The 26686-nt window shown below is 41.2% G+C and overlaps 1 protein-coding gene across 4 annotated transcripts; it reads left to right on the top strand.

The window, feature by feature from the left end:
• Window positions 1–4417: 4417 nt before the first annotated feature.
• LOC310685389 (uncharacterized protein) lies at window positions 4418–11940 on the top strand. Of its 4 annotated transcripts, none has more exons than XM_083457676.1 (4): window positions 4418–4515; window positions 6702–6757; window positions 7517–7625; window positions 11655–11940. In XM_083457676.1, the coding sequence occupies exons 1-4, from the start codon at window positions 4427–4429 to the stop codon at window positions 11764–11766; spliced, it is 366 nt and encodes a 121-aa protein (XP_083313802.1). In that variant the 5' UTR covers window positions 4418–4426; the 3' UTR covers window positions 11767–11940. The 4 variants fall into 4 exon arrangements, 2 of the variants coding, with proteins under 2 accessions (XP_083313802.1, XP_083313803.1); XM_083457677.1 differs by lacking the exon at window positions 11655–11940 and adding an exon at window positions 10008–10080; XR_014515184.1 differs by having other exon boundaries at window positions 4423–4515; window positions 6699–6757.
• The last annotated feature ends 14746 nt before the right edge of the window (window positions 11941–26686 follow it).

The raw sequence follows: 26686 nt of genomic DNA, 5'->3' as shown, positions 1-26686 counted from the left end.
AATCAAGAGTCCATAACAGAAATAAAAGATAGAGGGGGCATAGTATATTTGCCCTGTTGTGCCCTGGATATTTCCAGCCTTGACTTGATCCTAAAGTGCTATTGGGAGCCATTAACCAAGAAGATGATCATCAGGCAACAGACTATCAGTGTATTCCTGATAACACGGGCTCAGATGAATTTATTCAACATTTTCATGTCCTGGCACAAATAGATTCATAGCTAGAATAAACCAAAAAACAACAACACAGTCTAATTTCAGCAAAATAACAAATTTAATAAATTTAAGCAGAAATCCATGTTTAGGAAGACCAAAGGCATGCCAAAGGATACCTCATCATTTTTTTCCTATTCGAAGTTTAATATCTTCCAGCAAATAACTTGCCTACAATACATTTTTGTACATAATCCAACTAGTATTTTTCCTCATCTAGAGCAGGGCTGCAGGGAATAGATGTAGTAGTAGCCTTGGGGGACCAATATTTTTTGCCAAACATTCTGCTACAAAGTGTTGTCCATAATTAAAATAGATAGTGTCATTCTGACTCCAAAGTTGTCAGTTTAACAGAAGCCTTGCCTACTTTGAAACACTGTGAGACTCAATTGTAAATGGGACAGAAACACAGGCTGTACTGAAAGACTACTGATTTTTAGTTACTTTTCTCATTGAACTATTTCCATTTCACCATGTCATTATAGAAACTTTTTAACCGAGAGCCAAGATCCACTCTTTTCCTCCTCTCTCCCAATCCCTTTTCCTTTTGTATAGTCTTTAGTTTGTAAGCCTGAGGGCAGAGGCTGTCTAATTACTGATCTTTCTAAGCCACTCCAGGAGCCTTTTTCAGCTGAGAAGTGGGGCAAAAAATGCTTCAGATAAATAAGAGATTGATCTCCCCTAGCCTACATACGTAAAAAGAAAGGGTACAAAAGGAAAGAAGGTTTAAATGGCGGGCAGCATATGCCATGATATGTAATAATTTAAAGGCATTGCCAGAAATAAAGGTACAAAAGATTGAGAGTAATATAAAATAAGAGACCCTTTAAAGCACTCCAATCAGCTGTGTGTATTAGCAGGAAAATGACTTGGGAAAATGACTTGAAGAGTTGTGGGTGCACAACAGATCAGGCATTTACATCTGCCTCTTTAACTCAAAATGTCACTTTCCTTCATCCACCATGTTATATGGACTTCCACTAGACTAAGCTAGGGAAATTTATCATAGTCAATGCTGCTGCTCTGTTTAAATGCATAGCCTTTCTGAAGTTAATCTACAATTATTGTCATGCTTTGGAATTTTGACACAAGCTTGGCCTTATACGAACAACATCTTCATATTTCATTGCACTGTGCAGAATGGTAAGCCTATCTATCTATCTATGAACTCCAGAGGCTGAAATCATAATACTTTCCTTTCCCTGAAAATCAAAGCTATTTATGGAGCTTGTTCAAGCGACCTTCTTAACCTTTTAACATATGTTTCAGAACTTTAAAAGACAAGCTTGCATATGTACCTGCTTGAATTTTGTTGCAAGGATAATTCTATAAAGAGGTTTCACACCTTGCGAGAGAATCAAATTACTCCCAACTACAGTCACAGATGAAGCTGTGTGGCTGTTGAGAGCAGCCGATCAGAAGTAAATAAAGATACAACATGGCAAATTATGCTGGCTCAATAACTACCCTCTATAAAAAGATCCTGAGTGCTCACTCTGCACCTGGTAAAGCTTCTAGTACATTGCTAAAGGATTTACAGCTATCAAGCATATGAGGTGGCAGTAGCTGGATCTGTTTCTCCACCATCCTGAGAAATCATGGCAGTATAGAAGACAGAATGTACATAGCCTATGTGGACAAAGACTTTAAGACTCTAAGAGTTCCGTAAAACAGTCTTCAGGTAATCAGGAATTGCCAACTCCTGCCATTTTTATTTATTTTTTAAAATCTTCCTTCTGCAACCATCAACTTCCAACCATACTCTGACCCAGACTTTAGCAGCCCATAGGGATGTACAAAGGCATCTGTTTCCATCCTGACCCATGTCGCATGCAAACACTGTTTTTCTTCTGCAGCAGTTCAGCTACCAACAAAAGCTGTGCTATTCATCTCACTTTCCACTGTGACAGAACCTTAGAATCATATCATCCTAGAGTTGGAAGCGACCCCAGGTTCAACCCCCTGCAATGCAGGAATCTCAGCTAAAGCACCCACAAGCTTGCATAATTAATTATTTGATTGTATGTAATTATTATGTGATTCCATACCATCCATATCAATGCAAAGGAAACACAATACAAATGGGCGTGTGTGATTAGATAGCGTTAGCAGACTGAGGGCATCAATAGTGAATAGTGATTGTATTCACTGAACTGATATCCATTCCGGACATGGAATAAATAAGCAAAAACTGGTGATTTCTACACCTGTTTCTGTTGCAATTTCCCCAAGATCTCTCCAGATATTTTGGACTATGCTGCTGTGCTGGCTGAGACTGATGGGAGTTGTAGTCCAGAACTACTGGAGGGCCCAGGTTGGTCCCTCCAACCTGAGTCCCTCCAAACTGAGCCTTGCTAAATTTATTCCTTATTCATTGGCCCTTCGAATTTTTCCTCCAGTCTTTGACTTTGGCTTCTTCTCTCCACCTGCCATCATACAGCCTATGACCCCAAGGGACCTGTGAGTTGTACTCTTAGAATATTATCACAATATGCCTTTCAAGAAAATGTGTTATGGTGTCCAAATGAGAGGACAACGTGGACAGAACTAAGAGGTTTCATAACAAATTATTCACATGAATGAAGAATAATTTATCAGCTTTCTGTTTGATAATTTTCCCCTTCAAAACATCTCTCTAGATATGACAAACTTGTAGTAAAAAAAAAAACTCTAGACTATTAGAGAAGATTATTGAGAAAACTAAGGGCTTCTTTCCATGCAAGGTATCATTTAGAAAATATGTCTCCAGCAATTCTCAGTACGTTTTCGATCAATATTTCCAAATGCTGGATTTAATAAAGGACACCAAAGAGATATCTATTTTGCATAGGTAAAACACTTCTTGTTCACATTTCCACTAAGATTCTGGAGCTCTCGGATTATGTTTTGTAAATAAGTCAGTTTCCTAGCCAGAGATTAAGGTAAATTCTGCTAAGGACTAAAAGTTGACTTACAGCATTAAGAAGGATTAATGTTTAGCTGTGCCGAAGCTGAAGCACTAGGTTAGCATGTTTACGCAGCGCTGTAGATCACAATTAATCCAAAATTAGTATAAAAGATCAACAGCAACTGCTCTTGCATGCCAGCTTGGCTTAGTCCTAAAATCAAGACTTACTTCGGGGGCAATCTGTGTGCAAAGTTGCTGTATGCCTGTCCTAATAGGTTTAAAGCCATGCATTTTAAAAATTGAGCTTCCATGCCATGAAGAAATAAGAATGGAAGCCATCACACTAGATAGCGTCCTTGTTTTACCACTTGCATTGCACACACACATTAGCAAGAGAACTACCTGGTCACAATCGAGGCAACAAAACAAACACAATGTTGTATGTGTGTGTGTGTGTGTGTGTGTGTGTGCCTGTGTGTGTGCCTGTGTGTGTGCATGCATGTGGGTAGTTTAACAGCTTTTGTTCCTTTTTCTTTCATTTCTTATATATACATGCTTACTCAGAACAATATCCTACTAACTTCGGGGCTTTTTACACTCAAGTAATGATGCAAGGGGCTGGAACATTCTCCTAACAGTTCTAATAGATTAAGACTGATACATATTAATAACAGATATTAATAGGTTATTATTGTGGTGCTGGTTATTACTGTTATTATTATTAATTTGTTACCCACCTTTCACCATAAGGGCCCAGGGCAGGTTGAATCTAAAAAAGATAATACAATGCAGTAAAACAAATGGAACAACCCCACCCCAAATACTGTTTTCAAAATTCCTATTTTCAAAATACTAGCACAATCCAACAGGCAATTGTCAATGAGCCCAAACTTCGCTTACATTTTCAGAAATTATGTAGGTGCTGTCCAAGCGTGTGAGCCATATTCAGTGGGAACTGTGCATAATAAATTATTGGGTGACTGTGAGCACTCATTCCTCCATCTGTCTCCTTCGTAGAAGACTTCCCCCCATGAACCCCATGAACCCCTGGGGCTCAGAGTTATTTGTCTCTTTACACTGGAAGTCTGTACCTTCTCAGCTGCCATCCATATAGTTTCATATGAGGGGCTGCCTAGAAATCTTCTTCCACAGAAAATTTCCTTGCATGCCTCTTTGGTCTTATTACCTCAGCCAAGTACAAACACTGCCCTCTTTCAAAAGGCCACAACTTAACCCACTTGGTTGCCTAGGTTACCAGCTGGCCACCACCTGTTGTGCCCTTTAATGTGACATTGCCCATTACACAACCTTTCCACAGAATTTGAAATGCTGGCGTGCCTTCCCACACCTGCCCACAGACATCGCGGGAAGGCGATAGGCCTCATAAAGCCTCGAGTATATTTAAATGAGTTAAGGTAATTATTCATCGGTAATTATATTTTCAGTCCTCAAACAGTCCGTGAATTCTGATGTCATTTCCCTTTCATGAAAGCATGAGAACGCAAGTGCTCTGGATATCAGGCCTCACTCCCTTGTTGCAACAGGGTGCACTGTCTCAGTTACTCAGAAGTAACACAGAATACTGTCAGAAGGGACAGGCGGAAGATCTGATTAAAGGGTGTATTTGAAAGGTACAAATCTTGAGAACTTGTGTCCTAAACATGGAGGGTTTTCCCACCACCATGGCACCATGAGGTGCAGGGTATGATTGCATTTTTTAATGCTGGCAACAGTGTGGATAAGAGGGTGTAATCATGTAGATCCATACTTTGGAGACAGGCATTTGTAACAGCACAATGCTCACATTCACATCATATATTTAAAGTGCTATGAGACCACTTTAAACAGTCACGGGTTTTCCCCAAAGAATTCTGGGAGCTGCAGTTTGTTATGGGTGCTGAAAGCTGTTAGGAGTATCCCATTCCTCACACAGAGGTACAATTCTCAGAAAGGTTTTCCTTGTCAATCTCTCTTGACAGGGATCTGTGAGGGGAATGGAATCTCCTTACAGCTCTCAGAAGCTTTAACAAACCACAGCGCCCAGAATTCTTTGGGGGACATGATGGGTGTTTAAAGTGGTATCATAGTGCTTTAAACGTATGGTGTGAGTTTGGCCAAGGTGCTGGGATTCGTGGTTTTTGCATTACATTTAATTGGGGAAAGTGTGAGATGACGTTCAAGCATGGATATTGGAGGACTGTGTTTAAAAACCACGGGGACCCTTTGCACTACTGCATCCTTAAGCAAAGAGAGAGTCAGCAAGCTGCTCATCAGCAAAAGCTGTAGTCCCATCAGCAGGCTAAGCATGTCTCTCTAACAGTTGGTGAATAGTAGTTCCGTCAGCAGTTCAGCCAGCAGGAGTCTCAAAGTAAAAGGAAAAGCACAGCTTTCCTTTTCCACTAGCCTCTGTCAGCAGCTGCTTCTTGTATCCCAAGACCGGCATACAAATCCTTGAAGGAAGATGGATTAACTAGGTACTTGCCAAAAGGAAGACCTATAGTTCCATCAGCAAGCTCAGATTTTAGTATATTTGGTTAAGGCCAAATATCCTTCAGTATCTTTGTCCTCAATAGTGCAATGCCATTTCTGACATATGAAATGGCTTCCAGGACCACACTGAATATTTTATTTTAATTGGAATTGTGCAAAAAAACTCTTCTTACATTTTAATATTATGCTTCATTTTCCCTCCAAAAAAAAAAAAACACCTGACTTTTTTCAGTTCGTGTTTAGTGTCCCCTTTGAAACATTAATTCATTTTTGTCAGTTAGGCTCAGTGGTGGAGCAACTTGCTTTGCATTTAATCTGCAGATAGCGCTGGAAAAGATCTTCTGCCTGCAACTCCAGAGAGCCTGTTAGTATAGACAATATTGACCTAGATGATCCAGTGGTCTGATTCAGCATATGACAGCTTCCTAGATTCCTAAACTGTCTCAGAGTGCTCATCAGGAAAGCCTACCTTAACATTCCTCCCCAGCCCTCTGGGTGGTGTTGCTAGTTGTGACAACGATAGAAATCAAACAGCCAGTTCGACCAAATTCCACTGCAACATCCCCAGTCCTTTGGCTTCTCTCCCTTGGCTTGGTGCTCCATCCCAGAGTATGCATGGAACAAAATTGCCATAGCTCCACAATTGATGAACATAATTCCTTAAAGCATGAAGCCCTTAGAGATCTAATTTGATTCAGTGTATTTCCATTCAAGTGAATCCCAAAGCAGTTTACAAGCAAAAAGCAAGAACAGCAGCAATAGACATCACAATAGAGCATCACAGCTATAGTACAAGCAATCCCAGTAGGTACACTGTATTTATTGTATTATTTTACAGTTTGTAGGAAACTGCTCTGAAATTACTTTGATGCAATAAAGTCTACACACACTTTAGAAACACATTCCTCCACAGTTTCTGAAAGTGAACTAAGCACTTGCACTGCTGCCTCTGTCTACAAGACACTTAGCTGCTTTTTGGTGCTATGAGTTTTATTATGTGTTGATTAGTGTGTCGTTTTAGTAACCATCTTGTTAGGCTGGCAATTCTTCCGTCAGCATGGTAATTTAGATTGAGCTAATTCCATGCCCTCTGGCAATCTCGTCTCAGCAGCTCTGGCCAGACTGTGCAATCATTTGAAGCGGACACTCTGAGCAACATATTTTTAGGTACAGGCTTCTGACTGATTAACATTCTATGGCCTTTGAAATGTGTTTGTGGGAGAGGGGTTATTGGTTTGTTTTGTTTTATTAGGTATTTTGTGTTCTCATCTTGTATTTCTATGTTGCGAACCACACTGAGGTCCATTTCTGAGGATCTTATGGTAAAGTTACAGGGAACCAGGCAGAGGGCCTTCTCAGCAGTGGCACCCTCCCTGTGGAATGCCCTCCCATCAGATGTCAGGGAGATAAAGAATTACACAACGGTGCCTGGGGAAACCCAGCCAGACGGGTGGGGTATAAACAATAAAATTATTATTATCATCGTCATCATCTTTGGATGAAGGGCAGTATACAAATATAATAAATAAATAAATACAGTACATATGAGACTTAAGGAGGATGCTCTGTGCAGGCCCACCTTTGCACCCCACCTGCTCTAAATGATCTCTTCCATCAGGTGTGCCCAACCTGTAGCCCTCAACAAGTGGTTGGACTACAATTCCCATCATTCTTAACCATTGGCCATGATGGTTGGTGCTTATGGAGGTTGGAGTCCAGCAACAGCTAAGAGCCACTCTTATTTTATACAAATAGGTAGTGAGTCAAGTAGTAGCAAACCAAAGGCTCCTCAGATTCCACCCCAGCCCACAATGCACCTCAACTGAGGCATGAAGCAGGACTTGGTAGGGTCGATGGCAGGCAGAAGATAATTCATCAAAGCCAGGAATCAAAGGATTCAGCTTCAGAACTTACTTTGTGTTCCAGGACCTCAGACGAAACAGCCTGGACCTGGACTTGCCTGGAACGAAGTGGAGTCTTACCAGATGGAAATATTTCTTGAATCTTCTAATGATCAAGGTGTCTCCCCTGCCAGGTAAGTATTCCTTTCCCAAATCTTCTAGTGGTCTAGCAAAAGGACCATAATATCCAAGCATATCTAGGAAGCTAAAATAAATATACACAGTTAAATGGGAAGCACTATTAGAACAAGCTATTATCTCCCAGATGACAACTTGAGGTCTGTCACCACAGCATTATCTTTACATTTCAATATAATAAAAAAGTGGCATTCTGATCTCTCCCCTGCAAGGTTGACTATAAGCAGAGTTTCAATTAATGCTGGAGGACATGTGATGAAGTTGGTGGGCATGCTCTTTCATCCAAGATGTCCAGATGCAAAATTGTCAAAAATAAAATATAACACAGGATGTGTGGGGTGTTTATCATCTCTCAACAACCACAACCAACCCCATAACATCTGGCGTTTACCAGTTTCCAGATCACAAAGTATGACTTCTAGGTTAGGTTTGAACTCTAGCACTTCACACCATTTCTTTTTGTAGCATTTATTCTGAAGACAAGGTCTGTCCCATTGTCCCTTTTTATAAGAGAGACTTCTGTTATGCCACTAAAAGACACAATCTCTGACAAACGAAAAACTTAACATATGCCATCATTTATATACAAAACCGGAAGAGTACAGCTAAGCCCTAGAACATGGTAAAGGTGGCTGTAAAATGCCTTTTCCCTAACCCTGTGTAATCAACCATATCTCGCCCTTCAAAAATGTTGATGGTGGGTTTACAATGCATAAAAACTAAATGCAATTAATATAGATAAAGGTAAAGGGACCCCTGTCGTGACCGACTCTGGGGTTGCGGCGCTCATCTTGCTTTATTGGCCGACGGAGCTGGCGTACAGTTTCCGGGTCATGTGGCCAGCATGACTAAGCCGCTTCTGGCGAACCAGAGCAGCACACAGAAACGCCATTTACCTTCCCGCTGGAGCGGTACCTATTTATCTACTTGCACTTTGACGTGCTTTTGAACTGCTAGGTTGGCAGGAGCAGGGACCGAGCAATGGGAGCTCACCCCGTCACGGGGATTCGAACCGCCAACCTTCTGATTGGCAAGTCCTAGGCTCTGTGGTTTAACCCACAGTGCCAAATGGTCAAAAATTTAAACAGGAGAGTGCATCAAGACCTGCATTTCAGTAGGAAATAAAAGTGTTAAACAGCTTGGGGGGAAATGTTTTTCAAACAGAGGAAGTGCCAGAGGAAACTCTGGGGAGCCACCACTGAGAAGACCCTCCTGCATGTCGTCACATGCCTTGAAACAAATGACAGGGACCTCTGAAGGAGGTCCTCCAAATATCTGTACCTCCAAGGGTACAGTCAATGTACCCTTGCCTTTACATGTAAGCATATACATGGGTTCAGATTGATTGACTCTGAATGAGGGACTGGGCCGTCAATCTCACACTTCTTCTTTTTAGAAATAAAGCCCTGACCTATTAGAAATGGAGAAGATAAATGCAATGGAAAGTGACCATATTTCTAAAAAGTGCTTAAATCTATAATCTAATGCAAAGCTGCCTAGGAGTAAGTCTTAGTACAACTTACTTCAGAGTAGACAAGTGCCATGTGTTGCATTCATCTTTTCTGGAATCATCACATCTTGGTGGGTTTGTAATGAGATATTTAGTCTCTTCCTCATTCCCTGCCCCAACAAAACTAAAAAGCAGATTTTTCCAGTTGCGGGTAAATGTTATAACTAGTGCATTAATTCAAGACCTTTTCCCTGATGTCCTTATCAGCTTAAAAAGGAATGAAAGGAAGCAGGTACTAAAACAAGGAGACATTGTGTCTTGAATGAACACTGCTAAGTGGATTTCTTTTTTACACAAAGCAGAAAAACATCTTCTTAGTTGTCATGAGCAGCACATCCAAACCAGCCTTAATTACATACAGGTGATGGGAATTTGTCTAATGTTTTATGGTGAATCGTTGATGAGGCCTGCAGAAGGGAAATTTGTAGAAATAAAATCACCTTGACAGTAAAGCGCTAGGGTCAAAAAGCAAAGTAGAGTCTGTGTTCTCAGCTTTAATAAAAACAGTATGATCTGTCATCAACGCAGCATTTTTACACACTTGGACAATGCACTTTGGGAACTCCTGCTGGGTTTCATTTGATTTTCACTGAGGCCAACAAAGCATTGCTTATTGCTGGTAATTCATTATGACAGCAGAAAAGCTATAAAAATACACATGTGAGTCCCTTGTAAATAAACAGAATGCCCTGTGATATTTTTTCTATAAATACAAAAGATAACATGAACATCAAATCAAGAAATGTGGCATCCTTTTTTGGGGGGGATCATAGACTTAAAAAGAAAATATTCTGTTCACAAAGAAACAAGGGGTTTTGTTTGTTGTACATGAACTTCTTTTAAATCTTTTTTTTTACCATTATTATAGAAGAACATTACAAAAAGAGAGAGCTGTAGCTAGAATTATTTGAATGTTTAGGAAACCTATATAGAAGAGACATGCCATCCCATACATCTACTCAGAAGAAAATGAATTATTCCCCAATAAATGAGTGCAGGATTGCAGCTTGATATCCCAAGATAAAATGTAAGTCAATGATAATCAATATGATGTCCTCCAGATGTTGCTGGATTCAAGCACCCATCAGCCCCAGTCAGCCAAGAATGATGGGAGTTATAATGCATCAACATCTGGAGGGTATCTCATTGGCTACCTGTGGTGTAACTAATAACTAAAATCATATATTAAGATTGCAATTCTAACAGATTTACCAGGTACTTATTTTTAAATAAATAGGGATAGGGTTGTGATGCTCAGGTGGAATCCTAAACATACTTACTTGGCAGTAAGCTCCATTGAACACAGTCAAACTTACTTTAAAGTACACGTTGTCAACCTGGCTGGGAGGAGGGCATAACAAGTAGTCATGTTCTTAACTTCTGGATATATTAAATTAGGCATCTCCCTGGTGTAATAAAATCATCAAAGTGATATGCAAGTCAATTCCCCTATTTCATTAAGGGTTACTATGAATAAACAAAAATACAATGTGAGGAGGATTCTAGGGTTTGTTAGGCTGTAGTGAGCCCCTATCACCACACCCTTTTATTGTTGACCTGACTGACTGCACACACCCCATTTTAATTATCTTTATTGAAGTTTTCAGCAGAATATTAATTAAACTCAATAAGAACAAACAACAAATAAATACAAACCACAATCCAACCACTCAGTAATCAGTCTGTATCATTGGATAGATTTGCTTCACAAAATATTCAGCTCAACAGAGGCCATGGAAATTAAAGATCTGACAAAAACTGAAGAGAAATTAAAAGAAGGACATTGTATGTATTTTCAGCAAAAGAGCATAGCAGAAGATCTATTCCGTACCTGTAAGTACAAGGAGATACATTTATAGTCCTGTTTTCTAGAAAAGAGGAGCACTTCCCTTCACAAACCTGGCAAATCAACTTGGCCATAATCAAGTTACCTCGTGCCTCAGACATCTATTATTCAGGGGTTTGGGATTTCATTTTGCTCCCATTTGTCTATCCAGCTGTGCAGGCGGGCCACTGTTACAATGCCCCCCTCCCACACATAGCACATCAGTGCTCCAGGACTGTGTTTTTGTAGGCACATCCTGCACTGGCCACCCCAGAGGATCAGGATCTTGGTTCTTAGAAGTTACAGTCTAGAATTAGCTAAATTAGGAGCAACCTCCAACAGGCCCAGCCCTACTATAAGGCAGAGGGAGCAGGTGACTAGGGAACAAGAAGCCGTTCCCTCCGAGTCCCCCTGGCCAATCCTCCTGAGCTTTCCCCAGCTGTTTCCCTGAGCCAGATGTGGGGAACCTTGTTCACCCAGAGTACCAAATTTTCTTGTGCACAACCTTATGGGGGCTGTGCATCAGTGGTGGATGGGGCCAGAGACAAAAGTGGGTGGTCATTACAAAGCAACATGCATATCCAAAGTGCCTGTAACTGGTATACATGTATGGTCAATGCAGGTTTCAGATTTTTCATGGCTGATCAAAGGAAAGAAGGAAAACCTCTGCCATATTTTTTTGTTGTTCAGGATAAAGGACGATCTCACATACAAGACGGCCATGGACAATAAAGGTGAACTCTACCATCAAGGGAATAACCCTGGGACCTATAAATCGCTTTTGCTTTGCTTTGCTTTTTAAGGAAAATGTTCCCTCAATAAATCACCATCCAAATAGGGACAATTGCTTTTCTTTCCGTTCTTCAGAAAGGGGGGAAAAATGATCATGCTTTTTAGCTGTCAGAACACACCAGCCAAGTAATTCATAAGGTGTTACATTTACACACATAAAATGAAATGAAAAACAGCTTAGGAGAGCGACCTCTGGCTTTGCCAAAAGCTGCAGCAAGTGTACTGGAGGGCAAGGTAAGCTCCATCTTACTAGCCAAATAAATTGAAAACAGAAGTCAAGAGAATACCAAATTCTGTGGCACGTGAGCATATGTAAGTGGAAACAACACCCACTATGATCAACAGAAATTATTGCCGGGAGATGTTTTGAAGACACATGCAGCCACCATCTTAAAAGGGCTGGGTCTTGTCTGTGCCTGAATGGGCGACTCTCTGAAAACATTGTGCATAGGTTCAATGTGGAGAAAATATGGGGCATAAATGTAATATTTGTAAAAATACTATTTTACACACACACACGGGCGTGCGCACACACACACATACACACAATTACCCAACCCCATCCTCACCCGCCCAATCCATGAGCTTATTAGATGCCATTTTAATCCTGCAAAATTGATGACAAGATCCCCCCTCCCACATCATTCTGGCCAGCAGGAGCAGACATAGCTGCAGATGTATATAGAACCTATGAGAATCAATGGGAGTTACTCCTGTCTAAATATGTAGAAGACTGGGCCGTCATTGTTTCCAATTTGTGCTGAAAATAAAATATTATATTCTTAAAATATTATAATTTTATAATAATGTAATAAAAATGCATATATTTCAATTTCCTTCTCATATCTGGTGTAAACATGGCAATGCTTTTCTTAAAATTTTGAAACAATAAAAAAAGCCTTAAAAAGAAAAGCATAAGCCTCATTTCTCTCAATGGAGCTCACCCCTGAGTATAAATATGCCTACTGTTGCACAGTTAATGGCTCAAAGATGCCCAGCAGATCTCCATATCTGTAAACATATGTTGAATGAGAGTCAAGCATCAAAACATAAGGATTCCGATTTGTAAAAGCCATATTGGTATTATATCACTTGATGTACATGTGTGACTTCTTAAGTGGTGTGTGTCAAACAATCCTATGCTGACACACACAGAGGAAGTGGATTTTCCACAGAGGAGACACTCTGCTGCAACTCTTCCAAAGCAGCTATCTTAAAAGTTTACTTTCACATGGGTTTTCACTTTTTGACCTGCTCTTGACCTGGGTAATACTGGCAGACCTGTGAGTTTAAGAAGGCCTGGGATCTATTAAAAGAGTAGTAGCTTGACTTTTACTGAGTAGCATGCTGATGGTTTAAAGTAAATGTTATGGTTTGTCACAGGAACCAATTTGGTTACCGTTTGTTCTTCCTGCCCCTGCCTGCTGATATTTTCTCAAGTGTTTTTCATTCTTTAAATTCTACAAAGAAATCTGCATGCTGTTATTTTAAACTTCTGCATCTCTCTGTTGAGCGGTTCAGTTCTAAACACAAGGCGGTGCACCCAAAGTTTAATCAAAAGTGCTGTTTGGCAGAACTTGAACCCAAAGAGAGCTAACTTTGAGGTCATCTCTTTCCGAACACCCGACAGATCTTGCAAAAGTCTGGCTCAACCTAATTTCTGAAATCCTAAACTGTCTACAAATCATGGGATGCGTCTGCCTGCAAGGCACTCACACTGACAACGATGGTCAATGCAAAATGCTTCATGAAGATTACAAGTAGATTAGATTCATTAGTTCTCCGGTCTCATGCTTCAGGCCTTTTTGTCTTTAGATGTCTTTACAAGTGACACGTAAACACATTTATTTTATTTTTATTGCAACTTTAATACAAATGGAATACATACACCAATCGGAAGCCACAGAAGCCCCATCAGATGCTTGGGTTCCAAATAAGATTCGCAAATCAGAACAGTCACTTCCGGGTTTGCGTAGTTCAGGAGTCAAAATGTCCAAGGTATGACTGTTTATAGGAGAAATGCCAGGCTGAACAATTTTTCAAGACTGAGCTTTACAGTAGACGCTTGGGTTGCAAACATGATCCTTGCAGGAAGCACGTTCGCAACCCGCAGCGTTCACAACCCACAGAAGCGCATCTGTGCACGCACAGGTTGCGATTTGGCACTTCTGCGCATGCGCAAAGTGCGATTTAGCGCTTCTGCGCATGCACGGCTACCGAAACCAGGAAGTAACCCATTCCAGTACTTCCGGGTTTTGGCAGTCCATAACCCGAAAAAAACGCAACCTGAAGCGTCTGTAACCCGAGGGATGACTGTATAGCTTCAATCCTTAGACTACCTGCCCCACTCCTTATGTTATATATGACATCACATCTGACATCATATCTGGCCAAAACCGCCTAATTGGGCCTATCCAACTTAGTTGAGATTCCTGCATTACAGGGGGGTAGACTAAATGACCTTTGGGATTTCTTCCACCTCTACGATTCAATGATCCTATGGACAGTTGTACAAGTGAGTCCTGGTGTAGAGAGGAAGCAAATGGGTAATGGTGATAGTAGCAAAGAGGTGAGGCCACTCAGATATGATGTCTTCCTGAGGGCACATTTCCCAAGGGTCCCCAAACCTGAAGCTGGCATCGATCACTTATCTATATAAATTCCTCTGAAAAGGTGCCATATCAAAGGGAGAGCACCTGTCAATACTTTTCTATGGGTGCTCAGAAACTGTGAGGAGAAATATTTTGTCAAAGATCATAGGGGCAGAACTCTGTGGTATTCAGGATCTAATCCCATGGTTTCATCATTTGGATCTGTGAAGATAAGAAATCATATGGGAGAGAAAGTATATTTTTGTGTATCTTCATGAGAAACAGCAAACATATCACCATGTTTGTGGTGTCATGTTTACACTACTTGTCTAGCAGATAGAGGCCAGGGCAGGAATCAGTACATAAATTCCAGAAACAGGGCTTCATTCTCAGCATTCCATTAGCCGATGGAACAGAAAATCGTTAAGATTTTAGCAGTTGTTTTTCTGGTTGTAACATAATTCAGGTAATATGGTGCAAGCTTGCATGTGTATGCATGGAGGAGGCATTTGATTTTGTACATATTTAAATCTGAATTATCAAATTCACACTTTTTGGAAAAAAATATGCCAACTGAAACACACTATTCTTTGAAAGTTGCACTTATACAAACTCTGTGACGCACTTCTCCACCCAAACAATGTTTATAAAAATAAATATATTAGGGGAAAGTGTGCATAAAAATGAAGATACTGGTGAAAAATGACATACAAAAATTCATTAGATATGGGAAAATTTGTTTGCAAAAATATGTACATTAGTCAAAACTACATATAAAAATGAGAGAAAATAGTACTAATATGCTGAAGAATTTTCATGAGGATTAAAAACATTTTTGTTTTATTTTTTGCAGATTGCTGCAAAATGTGGAGAACCGAATTTAAGACTGGAAAAATCAGAAATTGAGAGAACAAAAAATGGCAGATCCTTCCATTCCTACACATGTGTATTGAGGGGTCTCATAACTCGTGTAATATACATCTATTTTCAGGATTTTTTTAAATGGTGAGCTTTGATGAATCAGTTATGATCTCAGTATAAATGAAATGAAACAGCAACCCACAATCACTGGAATAGGGTTGCCTATTCCTCTTGCCATCCTTGTAAGCTTCAGAACCACATCTAACTGTCCACTGAATATTGTGTGAGATGGTACCTTAATCTGATCCTGCATGGTGCTATTGTTGTTTATTAAATTTGTATAGTGCTCATCATCCATAGATCTCAGGGTGGTTCACTGCATAAAAATACAAAATGAAAACATAAAATATGTAATAAAACCAGAACAAAAAATCCACAAAAATCAAAAGCCACCCTCCCCCCACGTCCCACAAACACATTTAAATGGATGTTATGATGTCATGATACGAGTTTGGCTAGGTTTGGTGATCAGGAACTGTGAACATCTGGGTACAAGTACCAAATCTGATATAGGTTTTATTTATGATCAGCAACTCTTCAGAAATGTTAAAGGTAAAGGTACCCCTGCCCGTACGGGCCAGTCGTGTCCGACTCTGGGGTTGCATGCCCATCTCGCTTAAGAGGCCGGGGGCCAGCGCTGTCCGAAGACACTTCCGGGTCACGTGGCCAGCGTGACATTGCTGCTCTGACGAGCCAGAGCCGCACACGGAAACGCCGTTTACCCTCCCGCTATAAAGCAGTCCCTATTTATGTACTTGCACCCGAGGGTGCTTTCAAACTGCTAGGTTGGCAAGCGCTGGGACCGAACGACGGGAGCTCACCCCGCCGCGGGGATTCGAACCGCCGACCTGACGATCGGCAAGTCCTAGGCGCTGAGGTTTTACCCACAGTGCCACCTGCGTCCCTTTTCAGAAATGTTACTCTTCTGTAAAACATGGATTTTGTTGTTTTGTTTTTTTGTCTAACCATAAATATACATTCATAACTTTTAGTCATTATAATCACTCACAGAGAGTTCATGGTGCATAAGCAAGTGTTTTCCTAGCCTATCATCTTTCTGATAGATTTCAGTCATATTTGTCAAATATACTGACTCACAAAAGCATTCTAAGGGCTGATTCATACAGCCAAGAGGCAATATGGTAATTGTATTAAATCCAGATCACGTGGTGTCTGCTCTGCATGGGAAACAAGTTGTGTGTGGTCGCACACTGTGTGGTACCTCCAGTTTTCACCAGATGATCAAAAAACCTTGCTTCTTGTTGATGTCATCTGGGGGGGAAAGGAGAGGGCCCTACATAGCATTTGGCTACAAATAAATGTGTTCCTACACACAGCAACTTCTAACATTAAATTGGCTGCCATGTATTTACTTGTTCACGTAAAGTGACTCTTCGTTATGAATCCCTAGGCAGAATTTGTACTAGCTAGTATGCCAGTAACACCATAGCCGATATTCTCAAGACCATGCTCAAAGTGGAATGGAATCCCATTCCAGTTCCTTTCAGGCAGACCTTAAATGCATCCCAGCTATTTTGAATGGATTTGATTTGAAATGAAACTATCCTACTTACCACCACCACCAAGCATTGCCCAACACCATTTTTAATCATGGAAATGTCACAGCTAACCTGCATTTTCATTTTGGTGGCATTTGGGATGTTGAAAATGCTCTTCTGAAAATGCTGGCATGTTTGCAGTTTTTCAGATCCTGGAAACTGGTTAAAAAGTGCATTGAACCAGGGTGTTCTCCCATTGGCAGTCTGGACTCTGGACATGCATCTGAGCAACATTAACATCTGGAAAACATACAACAAAAATCAGCATGGTCTGACCTCGTTGTGTAAAAATTGCACTTACAGTGTTTTCAGGGAATGTAACATCAGTTCTAGTGGTGGCATCAGAGCAGGACATTTAGACAGATGCCCACCAGCCTTCTTAGCAGAATGAGCAATAATATCCCCAAATGCAGACAAGTTAGTTTAAAACAAGTAACACACACACACACCCCTCCATTTTCTAGAGTCTCATTGAAAATGCTACATTTGCTACTATCTACTGCAGACAGGTCAGAGTCATCGATTTAGAATACAGAGAAACTCAACTATCTGATGTATTAGATATGTTTTATTTCATTACAACTGAAATGACTATAATTAAAGAGCCACAAGAAAGGTTAATTGGTACAAATCAGCGGTCATTTTTGTAAATGAAAAATCTAGGAAAACAAGGAATGGTTTCTGCGTGTCTTTCAGCCAATGCAAAAAGAAATCAATTTCCTGCTATAATAAATCAGGGGTTATGGGGTATAATGCATACTCCTGGGTATTCTTCAGCTTTGTGTTCATCTGTCTCCACTGGCCATGTAGGACCAGACTTTGCCGTTCACATCCTGGCTGAGAAACAAATAAGAAATATAATGTATCAACTAAGATGTCCCCTGTTTACTGCCTGCTGTGCTGATTGGGCTTTGGGCTGGCTGTTTTATTGAGACGTAGGAAGAACTGACTCATCTCAGTATCATTACTTCACATGCATAAAGGTTGGGTGGGCAGTATGCCTGATGCAAGAGGAAAGGGATAAGCAATGAACAGGCTAAAAATAATTCTTCGCAGCCCAATACATAATTCACTTGAGTGTGAGTACTAGGACTTAACCCAATTTATTTCTTACTGAATTCCATAAACCCTGCAGCCCGATCCTATGAGCTGGTATCCTTAGAAGGCAGCATATAAGATCCAGCTTAAATAATATTTATTCTTCACTGCCTACTCCTTTAGTTCACCGGGTTGCAGAACTGTGTCCGTCGTAATTGCTAGTGAAGGAGGGAACTCCAGAGAATGGTTAGGAAAACCAAGGTCCCACCTTTGTCACTGAAGGCCCAGGTGGCCTCAATGCCTAAAAGCGCCTTTTACCAGCTGTGACTCATACAACAGCTTCAACTGTTCTTAGACAGGGAGAGCTTGGCACCGGTGACTTTAAGGCTGGATTACTGCAATGTGTGGGGCGTCCTTTCTGTGTTACTTAGAAACTGCAGCTAGGGCAGAATCTTGCAGCACGGTTGCTGACAGGAGTGAAACCTGTCAGCAAATAACACCTCTGTTCAGAGATCTGCACTGCTTTGTGTTTTGTTGCTGGACTGAGTTCAGGGTGTTACATTTGGTATATAAAGCCCTTAATGACTTGGGACCAGTTTCCTTGCAGGATCACATTACCACATATGTCCCCATTTGGCCACCTTGATCTTTGGAACCAGCACAAATACCACATAATACTCATTTCACAGTTCTAAGCTATTGATCTACACTTTGGAACTCACTGCCTAGTGACTACAGGCAAGCGTCCTTGCTATGCTCTCTTCAGCGGCTGCACCAAGTTTTTTTTTGTTGAGGCAAGCCTATACAGACATGTATCCATTGATACATTTTAATCTCTCTTACTGTTGAATTTAAATATTTTAAATTGTTTTTAACTTTTTATCAATGATTTTAATATTTCTATGAGGTTTTACCACAGTCAAGTGGGATATAGATTTTGTTCAAAAAAGACAAATAAATATTTGCATTATGGTATTTTGTTTTTGTCAGTCATTTCGGGACTTTCGGTCGTTCTGCTTCATGCATTCCATAGAGTTAACCTAACCCAATATTTATTTATTTCTATGGATGAAACAATACCCTGCCTTTCTTTTCTTTTCTTTTTTGATGTATCAGGGCAGATTGCAGAATGTTCAAATAAAAAAAATTAAAATAGTAGCCTAAAATACAATGGTGTGCAACAAGAATAAACATGCAGAATCAAATCAATTTAGAGTCAACTAGAAAAGTGGTGTTGTTGTTGTTTAAAAGTCTGGGGAAATTGGACGACAGAGAGGGGAGTTGGACAGAAAGCAACTGAGGCAGCAGATGTGCTTCTCTGGGGAGAGCATTCCGCATGTGGGTCTCCGCCACAGGCTCCCCTAGCATTTGCCACCTGTCTAACCACATCTGGCAGGAGCACCTGGGGAAAAGCCTCCAAAAAATGGCCTTAGTGTACAGGCAGACTGATGTGTGTCAATAACAGTGTGCACCATCTGATGCAGGTAACAACAGGAGATCAAAGCAGCTACTTTAAAGATGAGAAAAAATCATTACGTGTTGCTAGCAGACTGCCTCAATCTCAAATGACTCATTTTTCTTTTTGTGAAAGTCTGATGCTTACCGGTAATTCAGAATACACACACACACACACTTGTTAAATCTGGCCTGTGCTCCCAGAAGACCATGTGAATTTTTCCTCTAAATCTTCCTAAATGTTCCCATGCATTCAGACATACTGAACTGCGCCTCGAAAATGAGAGGAAGGGTCGTGGTCTTTGGTTTCTGCTCTGCCCCAAGGATATTTACAATTATTATGAGATCAGTCGCTCACCTTGCGCAACCTCTGGGAGTAAAACTGTTTATCTATTTATACAATTTCTTGATTGCAGCTGAGTCAAAGGGGTCACTAAATTGAGACACAGTAAACACACACAAGAAAAACCTCACACCGCCTTTTCTCTTGGTTGAGACTTTCTGGATTCACTATATAACACAGCAGAGAACATAGAGGTAATATTGACCACGGTCCCTGGCATTTAGCTAACTTCCTTAAAAACCAGCAAAATCTCAACCCTCTGAGGATGAGTGTCATCAGCTGATATTTGGCTCCTCCTTCTCTTCCTCAAATATCGTATGTTAGCAGCCATTTCACCCAACTGCAACAGAAGGATGCCTGGTTTGCATCTCACACCAGGCCATACCATGGCTCCAGGAGAGGAGATAGCCAAGCTTTTGCTCCTCCTCAGTAATTTTGCTGCTGTGCCAGGCTCAACAAAACCATAGTTTGGCTTCACATGTCGTTTGAACTCAGGGTCATGGTTTAGCTCTCCTGGACAAACCATGAACTATAAACCATAGGGCCAACCTTGGTTTACCACATCATGGCTAGTCTGAGCTCAAACAATGGTTCAGCTTTGCATGGTACAGCAGCAAAATTTTGGGGGAGGTGCAAAGCTGCTGTAAGCTCCAAGAGCTTTCATGCTTGTATATTTGTTCAAATTCACCAAGGGCACAATGAACTTCATATGCATATGAATAATAATTATTGGGTTGTATCCCACTAACTCACATTCAGAGCAGAACGATTGAAATAAATGAATTTTAGTTAGTTTGGCGGTTGATTTCAGTGGCTCTACTCTGAGTATGGCTTAGTGGGATACAAAGCATATTTTTAAAAAACTGTTTGATTATTCCTGCGTTGCAGGGGGTTGGACTAGATGACCATTGGGGTCCTTTCCAATTCTACAATTCTATGACTCTTAAAAAAAAAAAGTCCAAGTCCTCATTTTCTAAAATGGCATTGCATTTGCAGCTTTCAGTTTAAAACATTCAAGGATGCTTTTGCCATCCTGCAACTCAAGCGCTACGCAAATCAATAACATTACATCGCAAGACCAAATCACAAGTTGCTCTCTCACCTGCCTTGAAGAGGAGAATGAAAATGAATCATTGCAGATGTATTCTTCCATCTCTATAACATTGCTACAAGAGAGCCTTCCAGCCTACTTACAGCCGGGGGAATTGTCGTACCGGTGGAAGCGAGAGCAAAATATGCAAGAGATCAGATGTTGCAAGGTCAAGCTCCAGTGTGGGAGTTGGACTTCCTCTTCCCAGTCCTGAGAGACACTGAGCATTGCTAAGGTATCTGGTGAATCTCTAGGGATACAGTTCAGGCCTTGTCACTACAAATCACCCTCTGCCAAGCAATTTGTGCAAGCAGCATAGAACAGCTGTTAAACAAAGGAGTCCCGGGCTATCCCTCCGGCTGAAGGCACAGCAGTTGCTACTGGGAAGAAGATCCTGGGAGATGAAAGCAAAGCAGGCATGCCAAAGTTGAGAGGGTAGGCAGACGCTCTTTCAACTTCCCATTCAGTTATGCATTAAAGAAGTGTCAAGATCAAGAAGGCACGTTTGTGAGCAAGGGCATGGATCCAAGTGTATTCCCATTCTGTTTATTACCAAGTGGGTCTATAAAGCTTCTTCGTTGTGCCCTTGGCTGGAAATCACACGTTTATATGAAATTGTGTTTTCTTTTAAAACTTGCAAGCCACTTTCATTTGGAGCTAGGGAGCACGTCAGGAGAAAATTGCTCCCAGGGTTAGAACTGCTAGGGAACAGATGTGAGTCTGCTGGGAAACTGAAGGGTCTCCCTCTCCCGTACGGCTAGAATTCGGGACCATCCAATGAAGCTGGGTGCTGGAAGATCCTGGACAGACAAAACAAAATACTTCTTCACATGGCACACAGTTAAGCTATGGAACTCACTGTGTGGCGTCCACAAACTTGGATGGCTTTAAAAGAGGATTAGGCGAATTCGTGGAGGAGACCGTTATCAATGACTACTAGGCATGACGACCATAGGCGCCAACTCCCAGGGGCCGAGGTCACTATGCCTCCCCCAATAAAATATTTGAGGGTGCTGCCCCCTCTCCAAGTTTATGGGCATTGCCATTGGAATGGTGTGTGGGTGTTGTGTCTTGTGATCCATTATGCAGGGTGGAGCTCACCTACCCACCCAACCCCCCAATATTTTATTCAAGTTGACGCCCCTATTATGGCTATGTTCTGTCTCCACTGTCAGAGGCATTATGTCTCTGAATACTGGGAATCGCAGGAGGGCAGAGTGGTGTTGTGCTTAGTTTCTGCTTACAGGCTTCCCAGGGGCATTGGGTTGGCCGCTGTGACAAAAGCGTGCTAGATTAGATGGGCATTTGGCCTGATCCAGCCCAACTCTTCTTATGCCCTTATGGAAAGTGCATTGGGTGTGAAAAATTGCCATTCCAACCAACACAACTGAAGCAATTTCCCCTCTCCCTGGTAGGAGTCCTGTACACTAGGCATGAGGAAGCTTTATTAGCCTGAGGGCTCCATTTCTTCATGGGTAGCCTTCCATGCCCACTGTTGGCAGGGCCAGAGGCAAAAAAGTGGGTGGGGCAATGCCTGTGACCCTTAGCTTTGTACAGTAAGCTGTGGAAAAGGCATAGGTTTCTACACACTCCTTCCTAGAGACAGAGACGCAGTGTGAGCCACTGTAGTGTAGAGGTCAGAGTGTCAGACATAGGTCTGGAGGACCAGGGTTCATATCCACATGCAGTTATTGCTATTATTATTATTATTATTATTATTCACTGAATTTATATACTGTCCTATACTGTCCTGACAGTTCACATAAAAAGATCACAGTATATAAAATAAAAATAAAAGCAAAAACCCAATAATACCCCCCCCCCCAAAAAAGAGCCACATTTTAAAAGGTTATGGGATGTTGATCAGGTCAACCAAAGGCCTGGTTTAAAAAGGAACGTTTTTGCCTGGCGCCTAAATGAAGGCACCAGGCAAACTTCCCTGGGGAGAGCATTCCATAGATGGGGAGCCACTGCAAAAAAGGCTCGTTCTTGTTTTGCCACTCTCTGGACCTCTCGAGGAGGCAGCACACGAAGGAGGGCCTCAGATGATGATCTCACTGGGGATTAAATGAGACGAGGAAGAATTCATGTGAATTAGTTCATTGGAGAAAAGGTGAGATATAAATGCAATAAATAAATAAATGATAAAATAAATCCACTGCTTTGCCACTATGTACGTCTAGTCTCTGGTCAACCTAGCTTGGTGTTGCTCACTTTGGTTCCCAGAATAAGCACTTTTAGCTTCATTATGACTAAAACCAGACAAATGTTTTCTCCTTATTGTTTTTATTGAAATCTAATAAGCTTCGCAGTGTCAGACCTGAAAATAATTCTACATGGGGCGGTGGGGAGGGGGGCAGCTCTTTCAATCGACAGCAATGATAAGTGTTGGGGGTTTGGAAATTTTGTTCATTTCTGCTATATGTACTGCTGCATACAGTTTTATCCTAATCTAATTAGCTCTGTACCTTGGGGCATTGCAGCAGTTTGGGGAGAAAAGGTAGAAGGAAATGAAAGGGCAATAGAGCAATTTTCCTCCAAAGGGGAAAAAAGGTTAAGAGTGTCTGATACAGAAAAGAACAAACAAATTAATTTAAGCTGTCTACAACTTTAATGTCCTTATGTTAAAAGTAAATATCATCTGCTTTGATTAAAAAAATAAAAACCAGCAGATATAACGGCATAATCTATACATGTAAAATTGCCATGGCTGTATTTTCTATTTATGATTTCAACAGAGAAATCTACAAACCACTATAGCTACTATAAAAGCTGTTCTAAGTCCTTTCCCCACAGTGGGATTTTATGCAACAAATGTGCCTTTATTTCTAATTTATTTTGCACAGAATTTACCCAAGGTAGAATTTTTTATTGGGAATTATAGCATTTTCTGAGTGCTTGAAATATGCAGTCTTTTATACTTTATACTATACTTTTATACTCAATACAACCTTTTGAACAGGTGTGGGGAACCTCTGGCCATGCAGATATTGTTAGACTACAACTCCCATCACCCCTCATTGTTGCTCTGCTGGCTGAGCCTGATGTGAGTTGGAATCTAACAATATCTGGACAGTTTTCCCACCCCTCTGCACAATCCGTTTAGTACTGTTGTGAAAGCTGTGTGGACTGTGATTGCACAAGTGCTATGGTCCTTTGTTTGGTTTTATTTATGGTGCTAGCAACCAGTGATGCATCAGAGACATCCTATATCCTATGAGCTAACACATTCTGTGAGTGTGGATCCTTGTGTACTCAAAACAATGCCATCTATGCGTACGAGGGAAGTATCGGCAAGCTCAGGGAAACCAGGTTTGCAGAAATACCAAAACTCTTTAGAAAAAAGTTGTGGGGAGGTGAGATCAAAAGCTTCCTTCTAAGCATGTTTAGTGGCCACAGAAAGCTGAGCATCTGTTGTGGGGGTGAGGGAATGGAATGGAATATCCTGGGAATGGGTGTGGCTGTCTGGAAAACTGAAAGGGAGAAGTTCACACCGCAACATTATTAGAGGCTGCCTTGTTTCACTATTAAAGTGGTAGGGGCCAGAAATTGTCCTGAACTTCATTGACCAAACCCATTCATTCAGTCGATGCTAAAACACAACATAAGAAAGATCTCTGGGACTCAACACTGCATTCACTTGAACCATATTTCAGCAGCCACTCCAAATATCAAATATTGGGCATCAAATATACCAAACATTCACATCTCAATTCCAAAACACATTTATGTGGAGATATATCCAATTGATTTATCTGATTACTTTCAATTAGAATGGCTGCAGCTACAACCTAAAGACACATTATATTAGGGTGTTCACATGTTACATTCAGTGAGTATACACTACACTCATACAGTCATTCATATTTAACATTCAACAAGTGTACTGGCTGTTTACCTGTGCACAAGCAGCTGAGCTGTGCAAATTAACAAGTGTACACTCTTTCATACAAACAATTTTTTTCTGCAAGCAGTTTCCCCTAATAAAATGCATTCTGAAACATGCTTTGCTGTATTTTTGTACTTTTTTTTGCTGCAGAACTACATTACAAAATTCAGAGGCCTGCATATTTCAAAAGAGAGCTGTGTTTCGAATTGTGTACTGAACCAATTATATCCCCTTCCCCTTTCCCTACCCATGGATGTAAGCAAATATATCAACTTATAATGGCTGCTTTGTATATTGTGTGCACAGGGGTGTTCATGCTTAAGGAACTATGGCAGGTAAGAGCAATAGAAAAAGAAGCAGGGGCACTGGCAAGGAGAAAGCAAAGAGGCAGACATTTGGGACTGATAAGAAAGGCTGTGTAGGATGCAGCCAATAGCTGGCCTATGAAATAATACAACCTAACAGAAATGGAAACCTAATTATTCTGGTCATTTCCCCCTCTGTACCCTGCTCCATTAATGCTATGGATTACAGTGTATACAGTGCTGCCATTCTATTAGTGCAAACAGACTTTTGCTTGCACAAAGAAATTTCCCTCTTGTCTCCCCAGCAGCCCCCAACCCCACACACTGTGAAAAACTGCTCCAGAGGGATGGGGAATCCTCTGGATTTTGAAGTGGGGGACTCAGGGAAAGTGGGGGGAGTCCCATTACACAAGTGAAAACACCTTTCACACAGCATTGGATACAACCAATATTTACAACGTAGAAAACCAAGGTGGCCCAATACAGATCCGGCCAGGTACTGAGTTGGTGGTATTTCACTTCCACAGATCCTAAGTCGATTGACAGCAGTTGGTGATTGTGGTTCATCTTTATTTAATTTATAAGTGGGAATATTTCCAAAAGGGATGTGTGATTTCAGCTGTTAGAAGTTCATGCATAGATACTGTCCATTAATCTACCGAAAGCACACTGGCTACAGTTACATTACAGTAGCTCAACCTCCCTCTGAAAAACACTGACCTGAATTTAAATATAGCTCAATTTAGCACATAAAAGTTATGTTACTTTTTTATTATTTAAGGGAAGGAAGGAAGGAAGGAAGGAAGGAAGGAAGGAAGGAAGGAAGGAAGGAAGGAAGGAAGGGTGCAGTCTCTTTATAAACCTTCTCAAATCTTTTTTACGGAACCTGAAATTCTTGGTTTATGTGGGAAAATGAATAGATTTAATGAGTATATTCCCATTATATTATGACATCTGATTTTCCCCCTCTCTTTTTCTCCCCCACCCACCTTCTCTCTTTCTCTCCCATAAATACTTGTCAGGTTTATGATTTTCAACTCATTGGCTAGGAATTGTGTTGCACGAGCTCAGATTGTGGGTGCTCATACCAAGTTTAATTTCACTCACAAGTAGAGTTGACAAAAGATCACAGCCACTAAGCCCTGGAATTACCCTAGATATTGCCCTCTGTGCTCTGCAAATGAAATCCTACAGAAGACCCTTTGGAAAAAAAAGAACATGATGGTTAACACTCAGAAATCCATTTTGCACAGGGCAGCGTTTGTACACAGACAAGCACTGAATGACAGCCCAGGCTGCCAGTTCCTGGATGAGAAAAGTCAGATGCTTAGAATTTCTCTCTCTCTCTCTCTCTCTCTCTCTCTCTCTCTCTCTCCCTCCCTCCCTCCCTCCCTCCCCCCTCCTCTCTCTCTCTCTCTCTCTCTCACACACACACACACACACACACTGGCCTGACCCTCCCTTTCCTCCCCATCTCCCCCTCACCCTCCCCACCACCCCATGCCCTTGATTGACTACCAGGTCAGATAAGAAATTAAGACCAGTGAAATCAGACCCAGACTGCACCTGTCCCCAATGCAGCCAGAAGAGAACTGAAATAAAGCACTTATGAAACTGCTGTGATCATAACCTTCAAAACATTGAACTCTCCCCAGCTGTCTTGCTTTCCCAAACCCAGATTGGAAATTTCTACAATGGGGGCTGTGGCACTGTGAGGCCAGGCAGGCAATCTATTTCCA

The sequence above is a fragment of the Podarcis tiliguerta genome (genome assembly GCF_965153285.1).
Source record: "Podarcis tiliguerta genome assembly, chromosome: 9".
NCBI lineage: Eukaryota > Metazoa > Chordata > Lepidosauria > Squamata > Lacertidae > Podarcis > Podarcis tiliguerta.
This window is presented reverse-complemented; position numbering and strand designations above follow the sequence as displayed.